This window comes from Salvelinus alpinus, chromosome 2 (genome assembly GCF_045679555.1).
Source record: "Salvelinus alpinus chromosome 2, SLU_Salpinus.1, whole genome shotgun sequence".
Classification (NCBI taxonomy): domain Eukaryota; kingdom Metazoa; phylum Chordata; class Actinopteri; order Salmoniformes; family Salmonidae; genus Salvelinus; species Salvelinus alpinus.
Genome location: NC_092087.1, coordinates 103205402 through 103225095, shown reverse-complemented (window position 1 = coordinate 103225095; position 19694 = coordinate 103205402). Strand labels below are relative to the sequence as shown.

The following is a 19694-nucleotide window of genomic DNA, read 5'->3' as shown; positions in this document are numbered from 1 at the left end:
GATGTAAGGTGCGTGTTTTACAAAAACATTTTCTCAAAAGATTATAGATGTTACATTGCCTGTCCGTCAACCCCCCCTATCTTTACAAGACTGTAGAACAGGAACTTGTCAGCCCTGCATTAAGGACCAACATTGTGATAAATGGAACTGTATACCAGTTCCATTTAAGGACCAAAAAACTGACAGCTGTGTCATATACATTTAATTTTCCATATAAATTTCAAAATGGTTGGCAAGAGATTTTCAATGTACTGATTCCATGGCACGTGGTTTATGAATTGACACGCAAAATGATGCCGGATTCAAAGCTTAAATTATTGTACAAAATCCTTGCAACCAATAGACTGTTATATATGGGGATATAATATTCCCAGCTCTGCAGATTTTGCTGCGAGGAGGCAGTCATTAGATTATTTATTTTGGTACTGTCCATCTAGCTCGTTTTTTGGTCACAGGTCCAGGAATCACTGAAGAATTGCAACATTTACCTAGAATACATGATAGTGGCAGAACATGGAGTTGTGTTGGATATAGTCATGGTAGAATACATGATAGTGGCAACACATGGAGTTGGGTTGGATATAGTCATGGTAGGATACATGATAGTGGCAAAACATGGAGTTGGGTTGGATATAGTCATGGTAGGATACATGATAGTGGCAACGCATGGGGTTGGATATAGTCATGGTAGGATACATGATAGTGGAAACACATGGAGTTGTGTTGGATATAGTCATGGTAGAATACATGATAGTGGCAACACATGGAGTTGGGTTGGATATAGTAATGGTAGGATACATGATAGTGGCAACACATGGAGTTGGGTTGGATATAGTCATGGTAGAATACATGATAGTGGCAGAACATGGAGTTGGGTTGGATATAGTAATGGTAGGACACATGATAGTGACAACACATGGAGTTGGGTGGATATAGTCATGGTAGGATACATGATAGTGGAAACACATGGAGTTGGGTTGGATATAGTAATGGTAGGACACATGATAGTGACAACACATGGAGTTGGGTGGATATAGTCATGGTAGGATACATGATAGTGGAAACACATGGAGTTGGGTTGGATATAGTCATGGTAGGATACATGATAGTGACAACACATGGAGTAGGGTTTGATATAGTCATGGTAGGATACATGATAGTGGCAACACATGGAGTTGGGTTTGATATAGTCATGGTAGGATACATGATAGTGACAACACATGGAGCTGGGTTGGATATAGTAATGGTAGGATACATGATAGTGGCAACACATGGAGTTGGGTTGGATATAGTCATGGTAGGATACATGATAGTGGCAGAACATGGAGTTGGGTTGGATATAGTAATGGTAGGACACATGATAGTGACAACACATGGAGTTGGGTGGATATAGTCATGGTAGGATACATGATAGCGGAAACACATGGAGTTGGGTTTGATATAGTCATGGTAGGATACATGATAGTGGCAACACATGGAGTAGGGTTGGATATAGTCATGGTAGGATACATGGAGTTGGGTTGGATATAGTCATGGTATGATACATGATAGTGGCAACACATGGAGTAGGGTTGGATATAGTCATGGTAGGATACATGATAGTGGCAACACATGGAGTAGGGTTTGATACAGTCATGGTAGGATACATGATAGTGACAACACATGGAGTAGGGTTGGATATAGTCATGGTAGGATACATGATAGTGGCAACACATGGAGTTGGTTTGGATATAGTCATGGTAGGATACATGATAGTGGCAACACATGGAGTTGGGTTGGATATAGTCATGGTAGGATACATGATAGTGGCAACACATGGAGTAGGGTTTGATATAGTCATGGTAGGATACATGATAGTGGCAACACATGGAGTTGGGTTGGATATAGTCATGGTAGGATACATGGAGTTGGGTTGGATATAGTCATGGTATGATACATGATAGTGGCAACACATGGAGTAGGGTTGGATATAGTCATGGTAGGATACATGATAGTGGCAACACATGGAGTTGGGTTGGATATAGTCATGGTAGGATACATGATAGTGGAAACACATGGAGTTGGATATAGTCATGGTAGGATACATGATAGTGGCAACACATGGAGTTGCGTTGGATATAGTCATGGTAGGATACATGATAGTGGCAACACATGGAGTTGGGTTGGATATAGTCATGGTAGGATACATGATAGTGGTAACACATGGAGTTGAGTTGGATATAGTCATGGTAGGATACATGATAGTGGCAAAACATGGAGTTGGGTTGGATGTAGTCATGGTAGGATACATGATAGTGACAACACATGGAGTTGGGTTGGATATTGTCATGGTAGGATACATGATAGTGGCAACACATGGAGTTGAGTTGGATATAGTCATGGTAGGATACATGATAGTGGAAACACATGGAGTAGGGTTGGATATAGTCATGGTAGGATACATGATAGTGGAAACACATGGAGTAGGGTTGGATATAGTCATGGTAGGATACATGATAGTGGTAACACATGGAGTTGAGTTGGATATAGTCATGGTAGGATACATGATAGTGGAAACACATGGAGTAGGGTTGGATATAGTCATGGTAGGATGCATGATAGTGACAACACATGGAGTAGGGTTTGATATAGTCATGGTACAACAAATATTGTGGTTAAACTCAAATATACTAATTGATTTAAAAAAACGTATTTTTCGAAGAAATTTAAATTTAAAAAAAGGTATAATTTTAGTGAATGATATCATAAATAGGACTGGTGGAGTTATACCACACATACAGCTAACACAGACATATGGAAATGTCTGCTTTCAACTAATTGCAGCATTACCACAAAAATGGGGAAAAGTAAGGAGCTTGTATGTCGGCCTCTGTATTAAAGAACATAAATGGTTAAAGAAAAGTATGATAAATAAAAGCATATACCAATTTCATTTCAGGACCAAAAAACTGACAGCTGTGCCATATAAATTGCAAAATAGTTGGGAAGAGATTTTCGGTGTACCCAAATTCAAGGCACATTGTTTATGAATTGATATGCAAAACAATGCCGGATTCAAAACGTTCAAATTTTTCAATTTAAAATACTATACAAAATTATTGCAACCAACAGAATGTTATATATATATCATACAATCATACATACATACATACAATCTTCCCAGCTCTGCAGATTTTGCTGTGAGGAGGCAGAGTCATTAGATCATTTATTTTGGTATTGCCTGTTTCTGTTCTCAGGTTCAGGAAACCTATAAATAGTATTGTTGGGAGAATCTGGAGAGAACGGGTATGTCAATTACTAATATCCCATATATACTATATCATTCTTAGTAAAGTAGTTATCTTCAACTCGCAATCTGTGGATTCTATTCGATTGTATGAAAAGTTGTAGAAACATCTCAAGGATGATCAATGGAAACAGGATGCACCTGAGCTGAATTTCGAGTCTCATAGCAAAGGGTCTGAATACTTATCTAAACATTTATATTTTCAATATTCATATTTTTCAATATTCATAAATTCATGTCAGAATTGTTTGAATTAAATCAAAATACTACTCGTATTACAGAAAAGGTGGTAATGCTTCATGCCACCCATTGTTGGAGGCCTGTAGCATCTGATGTTTAAACATTATGGAGTCTAATGATTAAAAGGGAAGGGAAAGGGGATACCTAGTCAGTTGTACAACTGAATCCATTCACCCTGAACCTGTCTTCCTCATTGAACCCCTCTGAATCAGGGAGGTGCTGGAGACTGAACCCCTCTGAATCAGGGAGGTGCTGGAGACTGCCTTAATCGACGTCCACGTCATCGGCGCCCAGGGGACCACTTGTTGTCGGGGTTATTTGCCTTGCTCAAGGGCAGACCGGCAGATTTTTCCTACTTGCCGGCGTGGGGATTTCGAACCATAGACATTTCAGTTACTGGCCCAACACTCTTAAAACCTGTTATGGCTGCATCCCGACGCCGGTACACTTATGACAACATCCAGCTCAGGTGCAGGGCGCGAAATTCAAAATCTATTTTTAAAAAATATTTAACTTTCACACATTAACAAGTCCAATACAGCATTTGAAAGATAAACATCTTGTCAATCCAGCCAACATGTCCGATTTTTTAAATGTTTTACAGAGAAAACACCACATATATTTATGTTAGCTCACCACCAAATAAAAAAGAGGACAGACATTTTTCACAGCACAAGTAGGATGCAAGTAGCATGCATAAGCCAACCTAACTAACCTAGAACCAACCTAAATAACCTAGAAAAAACTACCTCAGATGACAGTCCTATAACATGTTACACAATAAATCTATGTTTTGTTCAAAAAATGTGCATATTTTAGTTATAAATCAGTTTTACATTACTGCTCCCATCATAGCTACAGTCTGAAATCGCACGGGAGTAGCCAGAGAAAATACAGACACCAACGTCAACTACTAATTATACATCATAAAACATTTCAGAAAAATATATGGTGGATAGCTAATGAAAGACAAAGATCGTGTGAATAGAGCCAATATTTCCGATTTTTGAAGTGTTTTACAGCGAAAACACAATATATCGTTATATTAGCTTACTACATTAGCTAGCACACGGCAGCATTGATTCTAGTCAAACGGTAGCATAGCACAGTTCGACAGATATATGAAAAAGCATCCCAAATTGGGTCCTTATCTTTGTTGATTTTCCATCAGAATGTTGTAAAGGGGTCCATTGTCCAGTACAGTCTTTGTTTGGGATCCAGAACGAACTATTTCCCTCTTGAATTAGCAAGCACACTGGCCGTGCGGCGCTAACCTCTCTTTCTTCAAACAATTCTTGCGTCGCATCACGTCTAAAGTCCAGAATAAATTTCAATAATATAATTAAACTATATTGAAAAAACATACTTTAGGATGATTTTGTGACATGTATCAAATAATATCGAAGCCAGAGCTCATATTCACCTTTAACGAGCGTTGTCCAGGAGCCGAGTCCATGTTCTACTTCGTGCCCAGAAAAAAATATAAAGTGCGCAGGTCTCACTCCAAGATGTTGTGTTCAGTCCCTGGACGAGATATTCAAGTCCTTTCTGCTCTCACTTCCGCATGACACCCAGAGGAAGGCGTATGACGTGTTTCTACAGTCCTAAGTGAAATGCCTTTTTATAGACAAGCTCTTAAAGAGAGACCTCGCATTTGGAAATCTCAATTCCGGATAGGAAATGGGCTGTAAAAATAGTTCTGTTCCACTTAGAGAAATAATTCAAACGTTTTTAGAAACTAGAGACTGTTTTCTATCCAATAGTAGTAAATATATGCATATTGTAAGAGCAAAAATTGATTAAGAGGCCGTTTGAAAATGTGCACATATTTTCCAGTTTTTCAATACGCCCCCTGCAGCCATAAGAAGTTTTTAACTGTCCACAAATATTACAAATGTTCCAACTTTAATTCATTATTTCTCAATGATGCTTTAAAGGAGAAGTTTCCCCAACATCCAGAAACTCCTAAGTGATTCCATACATTGAAACTAGTCCAGTAGAGTTTGTCCTCTCTCTCCCTGTAGTGTTGTACTGAAACAGCTGCAAACACATGACTTATGACGTATCTGGATGAGGCCGTCACTTTGCTACTTTGCCAGTTAATTCATGATTCAGAAATCCACAAAGTGTGTGGACAAATTTGTTTTATTAAAGCTATTGGCCTTTGTCTTTCACCTTGAGAAAAAAACACCTTTCAACCCATATGATCTATTACAAAATAAAAGTCTAATAAAACACCTTTCAACCCATATGATCTATTACATAATAAAAGTCTAATAAAACACCTTTCAACCCATATGATCTATTACATAATAAAAGTCTAATAAAACACCTTTCAACCCATATGATCTATTACATAATAAAAGTCTAATAAAACACCTTTCAACCCATATGTTCTATTACATAATAAAAGTCTAATAAAACACCTTTCAACCCATATGATCTATTACATAATAAAAGTCTAATAAAACACCTTTCAACCCATATGATCTATTACATAATAAAAGTCTAATAAAACACCTTTCAACCCATATGATCTATTACATAATAAAAGTCTAATAAAACACCTTTCAACCCATATGATCTATTACATAATAAAAGTCTAATAAAACACCTTTCAACCCATATGATCTATTACATAATAAAAGTCTAATAAAACACCTTTCAACCCATATGATCTATTACATAATAAAAGTCTAATAAAACACCTTTCAACCCATATGATCTATTACATAATAAAAGTCTAATAAAACACCTTTCAACCCATATGATCTATTACATAATAAAAGTCTAATAAAACACCTTTCAACCCATATGATCTATTACATAATAAAAGTCTAATAAAACACCTTTCAACCCATATGATCTATTACATAATAAAAGTCTAATAAAACACCTTTCAACCCATATGATCTATTACATAATAAAAGTCTAATAAAACACCTTTCAACCCATATGATCTATTACATAATAAAAGTCTAATAAAACACCTTTCAACCCATATGATCTATTACATAATAAAAGTCTAATAAAACACCTTTCAACCCATATGATCTATTACATAATAAAAGTCTAATAAAACACCTTTCAACCCATATGATCTATTACATAATAAAAGTCTAATAAAACACCTTTCAACCCATATGATCTATTACATAATAAAGTCTAATAAAACACCTTTCAACCCATATGATCTATTACATAATAAAAGTCTAATAAAACACATTTCAACCCATATGATCTATTACATAATAAAAGTCTAATAAAACACATTTCAACCCATATGATCTAATGCATAATAAAAGTCGAATAAAACACCTTTCAACCCATATGATCTATTACATAATAAAGGTCTAATAAAACACCTTTCAACCCATATGATCTATTACATAATAAAAGTCTAATAAAACACCTTTCAACCCATATGATCTATTACATAATAAAAGTCTAATAAAACACCTTTCAACCCATATGATCTATTACATAATAAAAGTCTAATAAAACACCTTTCAACCCATATGATCTATTACATAATAAAAGAGAATGGCGTCAGAGAGGATGGCTGCCGTTTTATGGGCTGCTAATCAACCGTGCTATTTAGTTTGTTTTTTCACGTTGTTTGTATCTTATTTTGTCCATAATGTTACTGCTACCGTCTCTTATGACCGAAAAGAGCTTCTGGACATCAGAACAGAACACCAGAACAGAACATCAGAACAGAACATCAGAACAGCGATTTCTCACCTTGAACTGGGGGAAGAATTTTTCTTTTTAATGAGTCGTACGAGAGGGATTTACTCCAGACACCCGACAAGGCCCTCATCCCCGTCATTCGCAAGAGAAAGAGACGGAGATATCGCGGACAGAGGTCGGAGTGCCTTGTAAGGATCTGGGGACGAGTGGGTAATCTGCCTTTACCATCGGTACTATTAGCCAACGTACAATCATTGGATAATAAAATAGACAAACTACGATCACGTATATCCTACCAACGGGACATTAAAAACTGTAATATGTTCCACCGAGTCGTGGCTGAACGATGACATAACACTGTATCGGCAGGATAGAACAGTAGCCTCTGGTAAGACAAGGGGTGACGGTCTATGTATATTTGTGAACAACAGCTGGTGCACAATATCTCAGGAAGTCTCAAGGTTTTGTTCGCCTGAGTTATAGTATCTCATGATAAGCTGTAGACCACACCATCTACCAAGAGAGTTTTCATCTACAGTTGAAGTCGGAAGTTTACATACACCTTAGCCAAATACATTTAAACTCAGTTTTTCGCAATTCCTGACATTTAATCCTAGTAAAAATGCCCTGTCGTAGGTCAGTTAGCCACTTTATTTTAAGAATGTGAAATGTCAGAATAATAGTTGAGAGAATTATTTATTTCAGTTTCTATTTCTTTCATCACATTCCCAGTGGGTCAGAAGTTAACATACACGCAATTAGTATTTGGTAGCATTGCCTTTAAATTGTTTAACTTGGGTCAAACGTTTTTGGTAGCCTTCCACAAGCTTCCCACAATAAGTTGTAAAATATATTTTGATTTGTTTAACACTTTTTTGGTTACATGATTCCTTATGTTTTTTCATAGCTTTGATGTCTTTACTGTTATTCTACAATGTAGAAAATAGTAAAAATAAAGAAAAACCCTTGAATGAGTAGGCGTGTCCAAACTTTTGACTGGTACTGTACATTAAATTCCCTGGCAACAGCTCCAGTGGACATTTCTGCAGTCCCTCTGAGACATCTGTGACATTGTGTTGTGTGGCAAAACTGCACATTTTAGAGTGGCCTTTTATTGTCCCCAGCACAAGGTGCACCTGTGTAATGATACTGCCCAATTTGAGAGAAAAAAGCTTTTTGTACATATGTAAAAATTCTGGGATCTTTTATTTCAGCTCGTGAAACATCTGACCAACACTTTACATGTTGCATTTATATTTTTGTTCATTAAAGTTACTATCAGTTTTAGATGCATGTTATTTCATGACCATGTGAATGAACAAGCCTTTTCAGACTTTAAAATATGGCTATATATAGACTTACTAAACTCAGCAACAAAAAAAACGTCCCTTTTTCAAGACCCTGTCTTTCAAAGATCATTCGTAAAAATCCAAATAACTTCACAGATCTTTATTGTAAAGTGTTTTAAACACTGTTTCCCATGCCTGTTCAATGAACCATAAACAATTAATGAACATGAACATTAATGAACATGACTTGGAATGTCTGAGTAGTTCAATCTGATGTCATAATTCACTCCTCTGATAATCATATGATATTTGGAATGTCTGAGTAGTTCAATCTGATGTCATAATTCACTCCTCTGATAATCATATGATATTTGGAATGTCTGAGTAGTTCTATCTGATGTCATAATACACCCCTCTGATAATCATATGATATTTGGAATGTCTGAGTAGTTCTATCTGATGTCATAATTCACTCCTCTGATAATCATATGATATTTGGAATGTCTGAGTAGTTCTATCTGATGTCATAATACACCCCTCTGATAATCAAGTGATATTTGGAATGTCTGAGTAGTTCTATCTGATGTCATAATACACCCCTCTGATAATCAAGTGATACTTGGAATGTCTGAGTAGTTCTATATGATGTCATAATACACCCCTCTGATAATCAAGTGATACTTGGAATGTCTGAGTAGTTCTATATGATGTCATAATACACCCCAGTCAGTGTTGTTGAGCAGAGAATCAACCAGAGAATCAACCAGATTGATTCACAGTCAGTGTTGTTGAGCAGAGAATCAACTAGGATGTCCATGTCGAAAGTTATTCAGGTGCATAATACAATGTTTTTCTTCTATTCTGTTATTCAATTAGAAAATGTAGTCTGAATGAGAACAAGCACATCTGTGAGCGTTATGCATTATAACATCGATTGACTAAATGATGACGTTGACAGCTTTGTAGTAAAACCAGGGTTGGAGTTAATTCCATTTCAATTCCAGTCAATTCAAGAAGTAAACCAAATTCCAATTCCACATATTCCTCATTGAAAACCATAGAAGAGAATTGGCATTTTCAGTTTACTTCCTGAATGCTGAATGGCAGTGAGATGCCATCCTCCTTCTCACATCCAGCCTGTTCCTGATATTCTGGTCTACATACACAATCACTTACAGTGCATTCGGGAGGTATTCAGACCTCCTGACTTTTTCCACATTTTGTTATGTTACAGCCTTATTCTAAAATTGATTAAATTGGGATGTTTTCCTCTTCAATCTACACACAACACCTCATAATGATAAAGCAAAGACAGGGTTTTAGAAATTTTTGCAAATGTATTTTATAATTAAAAACTGAAATATAACATTTACATAAGTATTCAGACCCTTTACTCAGTACTTTGTTGAAGCATCTTTGGCAGCAATTACAGCCTAGAGTATTCTTGGGTACACCTGTATTTTTGGCTGGGTCACTCAAGGACATTCAGAGACTTGTCCCGAAGCCACTTCTGCGTTGTCTTGGCTGTGTGCTTAGGATTGTTGTTCTGTTGGAAGGTGAACCTTTGCTCCAGTCTGTTCATCTTTCCCTCGATCATGACTAGTCTCCCAGTCCCTGCCGCTGAAAAACAACCCCACAGCATGATGCTGCCACCACAATGCTTCACCGTATTTGCTCTATTGTTTACAGGATGATTTGTATCTTATAGAGCGTGGCTTTAAGGGAGTAGTATGGTCATATCTAGATAAAAACGAATGTGAAAAATGAACAGAGCAAATGTGTTTTAACACACTACCTATTCATGGAAGTATTTATTCATCATCCACATGTTCATATTAAGCTTCTACTTCTATGTACAGGAAAGTATTATTTGTAAGACGTAAGAGAAAAAACATCAGCTTATTGTTAAATTATTATGACGTTCTTTCCAATACAAAAGTGTAGTAACTTGTTTCCAAACTGCGTTACCCACTCCAGTCAGCAGATGGCGAAGTGCGTCTTTCAGACGATGCTTCTTGCGTGACGTATAATTTACTGGACGGGTCGCTTCTTCAGGAACAACAACGCGGCTACTCTTTCAACCGCCTCGGTAGCTTGCAAGCCAACATAAAACTGAAAGATTGACGCTTTAGACCACGTTTATGTACATTAGCTAATCTCACTGTTGTAAACATAATTCTGTAGACGTATTAACTGGTTAACTTTAACCTAATTTGTTTGTTCAATTTGCAAACTTGTTAAAGATTGATGCTGAGCCTAGCACTAGGCTAGTCGCTAATGCTAGCTAGCTAACATCCCCGACCATGAGTTCACTAAACTACTCCTCCCCTGCTAAAGAAGAGGAGGTCTGCTGGACGGAGAAAGAAGCTCTGGCGCTGAACATTGTCGTGAAAGAAGAAGAGGAGGGTATTACAGTGAAAGGAGAGAAAGAACCTTTCAGAATGAAAAAGGAGGAAGAGGAGGCTGTTATAGTGAAGGAGGAAGAGGCTGTTATAGTGAAGGAAGAAGAGGCTGTTATAGTGAAGGAAGAAGAGGCTGTTATAGTGAAGGAAGAAGAGGCTGTTATAGTGAAGGAAGAAGAGGCTGTTATAGTGAAGGAAGAAGAGGCTGTTATAGTGAAGGAAGAAGAGAAAGAACCTTTCAGAATGAAAAATGAGGAGGAAGAGGAGGCTATCTCAATAAAGGTGAAGGAGGAAGACGTTTTTGGAGTGAAAGAGGAGGAGACAGAAGATCCGATTAACACCAGTGAGTACTTTCTTAAACATGGGCACAAACTATGCAGTTGTTGAACTAATGTGTGGTTTTAAGGGGCATTCTACTGAAGTTCTATACTTGAATATGTTTCGAGCAAGGATGCCAACAAACAACGCATACACAGTTGTATAGCGGCAGAATAGGATACCGGGTAGGGAGTGGGCTATTTCATAAAGTGTTTCACTCACCACGTTTATTCTGAAAAATGTCTGTCCTCACTCTGGTAGCCTATGGACAAACATTAAGAATAAGCTACATGGTGAGTTGATGCCCTTTTGGCAGCTAGTTAGCTAGGTGAATTGATCATGCTACTTTGTATGCGTTGTTTGTTGGCATCCTTGTCATTTACGAAGTTTTTGGAACAGATTCCTGTTGGAACGTTCCACAAATTATACCCACCCGTTTCCTACTGTATACATTCTTAAAGGTTCAATCTGCCATTGGTACATTTATTTTGGGGACTTTCAAATTAGATGTATTGAATTCTCCATGTGGTCTATATTAAAGTTCCCCTCATCTAATATAACAGGCTTTTAAAATTCAATATTGTTGCATAATTTCTACTTAAAATATCAAAGGGACACAAAAGGCACCCATTTAGTAGAACGACCCTTTAACATTTGCATCACAAACAATATTTTATAGGCCCTTTTTAGACACATTCATGCCTATTGTAAGACCCAATGAATCACAGTGGTGGAAAAAGTACCCAATTGTCATACTTGAATATAAGTAAAGATACCTTAATAGAAAATGACTCAAGTATACGTGAAAGTCACCCTTTCACATTTGCATCACAAACAATATATTTAAAAATCATGATGAAAGTTACCATTTTTTTTGAGACCCTATGATTGTAATAGACGGTTATAAGTTGACTGTCTGTTTGATGTTGTCATTCAAGCAGGAGAGAGACGTGACTATGGTGGATCCTCTGGGGAGCCTCAACAACATCCTGATGCTGACGAGTCAGAGAAGAGTCTCTCCAGAACAGAACACCAGATGGTACAGCTTGGTCTGGTCTAGCATACAGCTTGCTCTATCTGGGTCTGGGCTGGGTTTCTGTAAAGCACTTCATGACAACAGTGACATCAGCATCCATAATGTTATGTGTCTGTGTCCCCTCTTTATGGTTACCAGGACAACTCTAGCCCTTCCTCCCTCCTGGAGTCCCCGTGCCGTGCCTCTCCCGGTAGCACCGTACTGCTGGGTATGAAGAGGTTGTCTGTGCTGCTGGTGGACTGCAGGAAAACAACGGGGCTGAGTGGAACTGTGAGAGGAGGAGAAGAGAAGAAAGGATCAGATTTGACTCATCAAAGTAAGTGTTGTAGTTTAGTTTGAACAAATAAAATAGATCTACCCACTAGTATCTGTTACCAGGACAACCAGCAGAGGTCTGTTAGTTGACAGGAAGATAGACTGGTATCTGTTACCAGGACAACCAGCAGAGTTCTGTTAGTTGACAGGAAGATAGACTGGTGGATATGGATGTTATGAATATCATAACACTGAAAAAGGATTCTGCCAATGAAAAGAGAGAAACCAATAGACCATATAAAACCTTGATGAAAGTTAGCTTTGGAGAGAAAGTTTCAATGATCCGTTGTAAAGTGCAAATTTTACAAAAACTTTTTCTTAAAACATTATGGATGTTACATTGCCTGTCCCAGTCAACCCCCCTATCTTTACAAGACTGTAGAACAGGCAAACTAAACTCCAGACACTGTTAATGAATTAACTAATACTGGAGGAAAGCTGTGATCAGGCTGCCCACTCAAGAGAAAGCTTTGAACTGTAACCAGTGCCGTCAACCTTGTTCAGGTTATCAATCAACCTACCAGGGTAGTTACAAACAGTACAGAAATTAAATCATCAACATATTTTGATCATATCTTTACTAATGCTGCAGAAATGTGTTTTAAAGCAGTATCCAAATTCATCGGATGTAGTGATCACAATATAGTAGCCATATCTAGGAAAACCACAGTTCCAAAAGGCTGGGCCTAATGTGCTATATAAGAGGTCATACAATTGTTTGTAGTGATTCCTATGTTGTTGATGTTGTTTGGTTCTTTTTTTTTCACAGTAAATAACTCACGGACACTAGAGAAGCTTTAACCAAGTTTAATTATTCCCAAAGGTTCTGTACAGCTGTAATTCAGACAACCCAACATTTGTTCCATCCAGATATATATCCACTTAAGACACTCCTCCTTCTCTCCAATCCTTACGTCTTATGGTTCCACAGGAAGAGAGTAAAGAGGGTAACAGGATACCAAACCTTTATCTCCCTGATGAGAATCTGTCCTGACCTCAACCCCTCCTTCATCTAATCCACAGATGTCCATCTGTCTCCCCTGTTTCACACTTTGCTTTCCTCTCGTCACCCAACACATTCCGAAGCCATCTGTCTTTCTTCAGAGAACCATTAACTTCTGACATAACACCCAGTCTCTTTCACTTCCTATCACTTCTTTAATGTCTCCATGTTCAAAGTTTAGCCGATTCCATCAATGGAAACAATATCTGTTGGTCCGTGGTGTGTAATGACGAGCCACCAGACGCTGCCCTTGACACGTTTATGAAATTGCTTATCCCAGTTACTAATAAGCATGCACCCATTAAGAAAATGACTGTAAAAACCGTTAAATCCACGTGGATTGATGAGGAATTTAAAAATGGTATGATGAAGAGGGAGGCAAAAGAGATGGCAAATAGGTCTGGCTGTATAACTGATTGGCAAACCTATTGCAAATTGGGAAATCATTTGACTAAACTGAATAAAAAGAAGAAGAAACTACACTATGAAACAGATAAATGACATGAAGAATGATAGTAAAAATCTTTGGAGCATCTTCAATGACATTTTGGGGTAAAAAATCAACAATGACATGTCACTGGTGTCTGACAACGTGGATGGAAAATGATTGAGGATAATAGCGGCCGATATTGCCACTTCTATTCGCGTTATCTTCAATTTAAGCCTACTAGAAAGTGTGTTCCCTCAGGCTTGGAGGGAAGCTAAAGTCATTCCACTACCCAAGAATAGTAAAGCTCCCTTTACTGGCTTAAATATCCGACCAATCAACCTGTTACCAACCCTTACATTTTAAAAGAAAAATGGTGTTTGGCCAGATACAATGCTATTTTACTGTAAACAAATATAGACTTTCAGCTTATAGGGAAGTTCATTCAACAAGCACAGCACTTACAAATGACTGATTGGCTGAGAGAAATTGATGATAAAAATATTGTTTGGGCTGTTTTGTTAGACTTCAGTGCGGCTTTTGACAGTATCGATCATAGTCTGCTGCTGAAAAAAACGTATGGCTTTACACCTTTACACCTGACGCCCCAGAGCTACCTGTCTAACAGAACACAGTGTTCTTTAATGGAAGCCTGTACAACGAAATCAAGGTAGAATCAGGAATTCCCCAGGGCAGCTGTTTGGCACCTACTTTTTTCAATCTTTACCAACAACATGCCAATGACATTTGAGTAAAGCCAGTGTGTCTATGTATGCGGATGACTCAACACTACACGTCAGCTACCACAGCAACTGAAATGACTGCAACACTTAACATAGAGCTGCAGTTAGTTTCAGAATGGGTGGCAAGGAATAAGTTAGTCCTAAATATTTCTGATTACCTTTAGTTACATGGCCTACTATGCTAATTCTGTAGCGGTATTGTTAGAGGGGGGTAAAGATAAAGATTTTGTTGGGGCGCCAGGCAGGTATTAACCCTAGTTATTAAAGTTAGTTATTACCTATTATAACATTATTATTATAAATATGATTAAAACCGAAAGGATGAGAGTAGAATAGATAGAGTAGCGCTTCCAGACACATTCTAAACATGATGGAGTCTTAAAGGAGGACTGTAGCATGGAGTCTTAAAGGAGGACTGTAGCATCATGAGGTAGTCACCTGAAATGCATTTCAATTAACATGTGTGCCTTTTTAGAAGTTATGTTGTGGAATTTCTTTCCTTAACCTGTTAGGGATAGGGGGCAGTATTTTCACGTCCGGATGAAAAGTGTGCCCAAAGTAAACTGCCTGCTACTCAGGCCCAGAAGCTAGGATATGCATATAATTGGTAGATTTGGATAGAAAACACTCTAAAGTTTCTACAACTGTTAAAATAATGTCTGTGAGTATAACAGAACTTATTTGGCAGGTGAAACCCCGAGGACAAACCATCCAGGAGGAATTATTTGTTGTTGAGGTGACTCTTTTTTCAAATGGTTTTGTGTGGCACTTTTCTGTGGAACTTGGTTGCAGTTCCTATTGCTTCCACTAGATGTCAACAGTCTTTAGAAATTGGTTTATGTTTATCTTTAGAGAAATGAAGAAGTACGGCTATTCAGAATGAGGGTCCAGCCTAGTGCTCTCTAATGTTTTGATGTGCGCTCCAGGTCACGCGCTTCACGTTGTTTTTATCCGGTATTGAACACAGTTTATCCCGTCTTAAATTTTCTTGATTATTTACGTTTTAAAATACCTAAAGTTCGATTAGGAAAGTTGTTTGAAATGTTTGGACAGCGTTTACAGGTAACTTATTAGATATTTTGTAGTCATGCTGGGCGAGTTGGAACCGGTGTTTTTTTTTTATCAACGTGCCCACAGTGTAACACACTACGCCGCCAGGGACTCAAAATTGACATTTTGGAGGAATTGACGGAATTGATCGAACAAAAGGACCATTTGTGATGTTGTGACAATGTTGTGTGACAAAACTGCACATTTTCGAGTGGCCTTTTATTATCCCCAGCACAAGGTGCACCTGTGTAATAATCAAGCTGTTCAATCAGCTTCTTGATATGCCACACCTGTCAGGTCTTGGCAAAGAATAAATGTTGACTAACAGGGATGTAAAAAATTCTGCAATCTTTTTTTTCAGCTCATGAAACACTTTACAACACTTTACATGTTGAGTTTATATTTTTGTTTATTGTATTAACTATCAGTTTTAGGAACATCTACCCAAAATATTTCACCTTATTTTTTACTTTACCCAAAATATGACATCAGCGATAGTCAAAATGTTGAAAATCTGTGAACGTCTAAATAAGAAATTGGTCCATTTAAACAGCATGTGTCGAACCCTTTCAACAACGGGGAGATGTTACTGATGTGCTTTGTGTCTTTGATGTAAAAACAAGTTTTGGACTTCCACACAAAATTACTTCTTTAGTTATTTTATGTTTATGGAAGTGTGTAGGTCACATTCTGTATCATACAGCTATGAAAGTTATATATTTAGAACCACCTGCTCGATTGGAATCCAGCGACGTCTGTGTCTTGAGTGTCATAGAACTATCCAGTTTTTTGTGTCCTGACTTGTAAAACAGGATGAAAAATATAAGTAATGTAAACATATCAGTAATTACCAGGATGCTCTACAACATTTGTTTTAAAATCACAGATCTGATTTAGGATTTACCCTCGTAGCAAGGTTGTTTTATCATGTGGAGTTTTCATTCGGGTCTCTATTTAAAAATAACACAGTGTCTTTGGCAGGAGAAAGACCAGACTCAGAGGAACCAGAGCCAGGGACATCCAAACCAGCAAGACGACACCAGTGCTCCCACTGTAGAAAGGGTTGTAACCGGTTATGGGACCTAAAACAGCACGAGAAAATACACACAGGGGAGAAGCCTTACCACTGCTCCCAGTGTGGAAAGAGTTTTAAGCTTTTAGGAAACCTTAAAGCTCATGAGAGAATACACACAAGGGAGAAGCCTTACCACTGCACCCAGTGTGGAAAGAGTTTTAAGGTTTTAGGAAACCTTAAAGCTCATGAGAGAATACACACAAGGGAGAAGCCTTACCACTGCACCCAGTGTGGAAAGTGTTTCAATCAGCCAGGGCATCTGAAACGGCACGAGAGAATACACACAGGGGAGAAGCCTTACCACTGCTCCCAGTGTGGAAAGTGTTTCTGCCAGTCAGGGGAGCTGAAACAACACGAGAGAATACACACAGGGGAGAAGCCTTACCACTGCTCCCATTGTGGAAAGTGTTTCAGCCGTTCAGGGGAGCTGAAAGAACATGAGAGAATACACACAGGGGAGAAGCCTTACCACTGCTCCCAGTGTGGAAAGAGTTTCAAACGGCCTTGTCATCTGAAACAACATGAGAGAATACACACAGGGGAGAAGCCTTACCACTGCTCCCAGTGTGGAAAGAGTTTTAAGGGTTTAGGAAACCTTAAAGCTCATGAGAGAATACACACAGGGGAGAAGCCTTACCACTGCTCCCAGTGTGGAAAGTGTTTCAGCCAGTCAGGGGAGCTGAAACAACATGAGAGAATACACACAGGGGAGAAGAAACAGCATGAGAGAATACACACAGGGGAGAAGCCTTACCACTGCTCCATGTGTGGAAAGAGTTTTAACCAGAAAAGCAACCTGAACCAACATGAGAAAATACACAGAGGGCAGAAGCCTTACCACTCCTCCCAGGGTGCAAAGTTTTTGCCCATTTAGGAAGCCTGAAAGAACACATGAGACTACACACAGAGGAGAAGGCTTGGAAATTGCTCAGACTGGGAAAACATATTACTCATCACAGTCACTTGAACGTCATGAGAGAATCCACACAGAAGAGAAGAATTACTTGTATATTGATATTTCACATCTCATTGACTTAAAATTCATCAGAGAACATACACAGTTCTCCCATTGTCTTATATTGTTGACTGATAATGTGTTTACTTGTTTTTACCGTATGAAATTAAATGGTACAAGGTATACTCAAACATATATTTGTTTGTTTTTATTAGAAAACATGAATTTAATATGGAGTATGTCAGTTTGAATATAAAGTAGATCAGATTCCATGTGTTTAAATGGTCCTTTTTAAAACTCTTTGTGTGTGTTTATCTGGGTGTGTCATTCCTCCAGCACTACAGATAATACAGTGATATTTGGATGTGATGCATTTGTTCCATTGTTTACATTTGCATTGTTGGCCCACTGATGATTTAATGAAATTCAAATATTCAGACTGTAACGGAAAATGTTAATTGTATGTGTGTCCACATAACTGATTATGTGACTAACCTTGTGAAACTGTCCTATTATAATCTCCTGTTCTTGGGACCATCATTATGTGTTGCAAACCAGCTGCACCTGCGTCCTTGTATGAATAAAGTCCCTCCCAGGAACAGGAAACTATAAAGATATGTGCTCATCACCCAATGCTTCAGGAATTCAGACTGTCTACACTGTGCTGTGTAACTCTGTTATTCTCTCTGAGCTCAGAAATAAAGAATCTTGGTTTGACTTGGACTCCAGCAGATGCTTATTTTATAATATCCACCTCAACTCTCCCACGGATTGCTGTTTATCATTGTCTCAATGAAGAGTTCCTCGTTCAACTTTTCTGGGGGCAATTACAAGCCTCCCACTGGTTGAATAAACGTTGTTTCCACGTACTTTCAACAAAACAAATCCATGTGATGATGATGATAGATGTAGAAAACTGATTGGATTTGTAAAAAGCCATCAACATCAGTTATTTTTAGTTATTTTTCATCCAACTGGCAACCTAAATCCAATGACAGGTGACATTTTGTGTTGATTTCATGTTGAATTCACTTTAGTTGACGACTCAAAGAAATGTAAATAGAAACTAGATTTTGAACTGACGTCTGTGCCCAGTGGGCTGGTTTGAATAAGTAGCAGGTGTTGGATCAATATCCACCTTAGTAGCTAAGTTTCCATGCAATTTGAGACAGATTTTCATGTGAATATTCTAAAATCTGCATAAACAATATACACATTTTCCCACCAGAAATGTTTCTATCAAACATACTCATTGCAGATAAATGGCTTTGCGTGACAAAACTTAAATATAAATATTTGAGCATAAAGGAGTTTCCACCGCCATTTCTCGCTTAAACATTTTTACTGACACAAAAAGACCCCACCATGTAAAACGAACTAACATATCGTCTGTCGACTTTTATAAAACCTGTTTCCATCAGCCTGGTCATTACTTTTGAAATGGTTGGATCAATATCCACCTTCATGATATGGATGAAGCCTGATTTGGAATGTCTGAGTAGTTCTATCTGATGTCATAATACACCCCTCTGATAATGAAGTTATATTTTGAATGTCTGAGTAGTTCTATATGATGTCATAATACACCCCTCTGATAATGAAGTTATATTTTGAATGTCTGAGTAGTTCTATATGATGTCATAATACACCCCTCTGATAGTGACACATTTGCTCCATTGTTTCCATGTCAGTTGGTTTCCCACTCTGATGATTTATATCTAACAGAGGGGTTTTAAAGGAATATTATGGTGACATCTTAGTGGGGCTTTAAATAAATAGGATTATTAATCATAAACTCCTACAGATACAATACACTGCAGCTTTGACATCAAGAAGAGAATAGGCTGATGGGTGGTGGTGCT

General features: G+C 37.9%; 1 protein-coding gene across 2 annotated transcripts; it reads left to right on the top strand.

Moving 5' to 3' along the window:
• The first annotated feature begins 10541 nt into the window (after positions 1 to 10541).
• On the top strand, positions 10542 to 18553 carry LOC139546752 (zinc finger protein 436-like). Of its 2 annotated transcripts, none has more exons than XM_071355510.1 (4): positions 10542 to 11253; positions 12170 to 12267; positions 12403 to 12580; positions 16784 to 18553. In XM_071355510.1, the coding sequence occupies exons 1-4, from the start codon at positions 10812 to 10814 to the stop codon at positions 17749 to 17751; spliced, it is 1686 nt and encodes a 561-aa protein (XP_071211611.1). In that variant the 5' UTR covers positions 10542 to 10811; the 3' UTR covers positions 17752 to 18553. The 2 variants fall into 2 exon arrangements, with proteins under 2 accessions (XP_071211611.1, XP_071211603.1); XM_071355502.1 differs by having other exon boundaries at positions 12167 to 12267.
• Positions 18554 to 19694: the final 1141 nt, after the last annotated feature.

Coding starts and splice junctions, on each gene's coding strand:
- LOC139546752 (XM_071355502.1), top strand. CDS start 10,812: ATGAGTTCACTAAACTACTCCTCCCCTGCTAAAGAAGAGGAGGTCTGC. Junction 11,254..12,166: donor AGAAGATCCGATTAACACCA/GTGAGTACTTTC, acceptor TTGTCATTCAAG/CAGGAGAGAGACGTGACTAT. Junction 12,268..12,402: donor CCAGAACAGAACACCAGATG/GTACAGCTTGGT, acceptor TATGGTTACCAG/GACAACTCTAGCCCTTCCTC.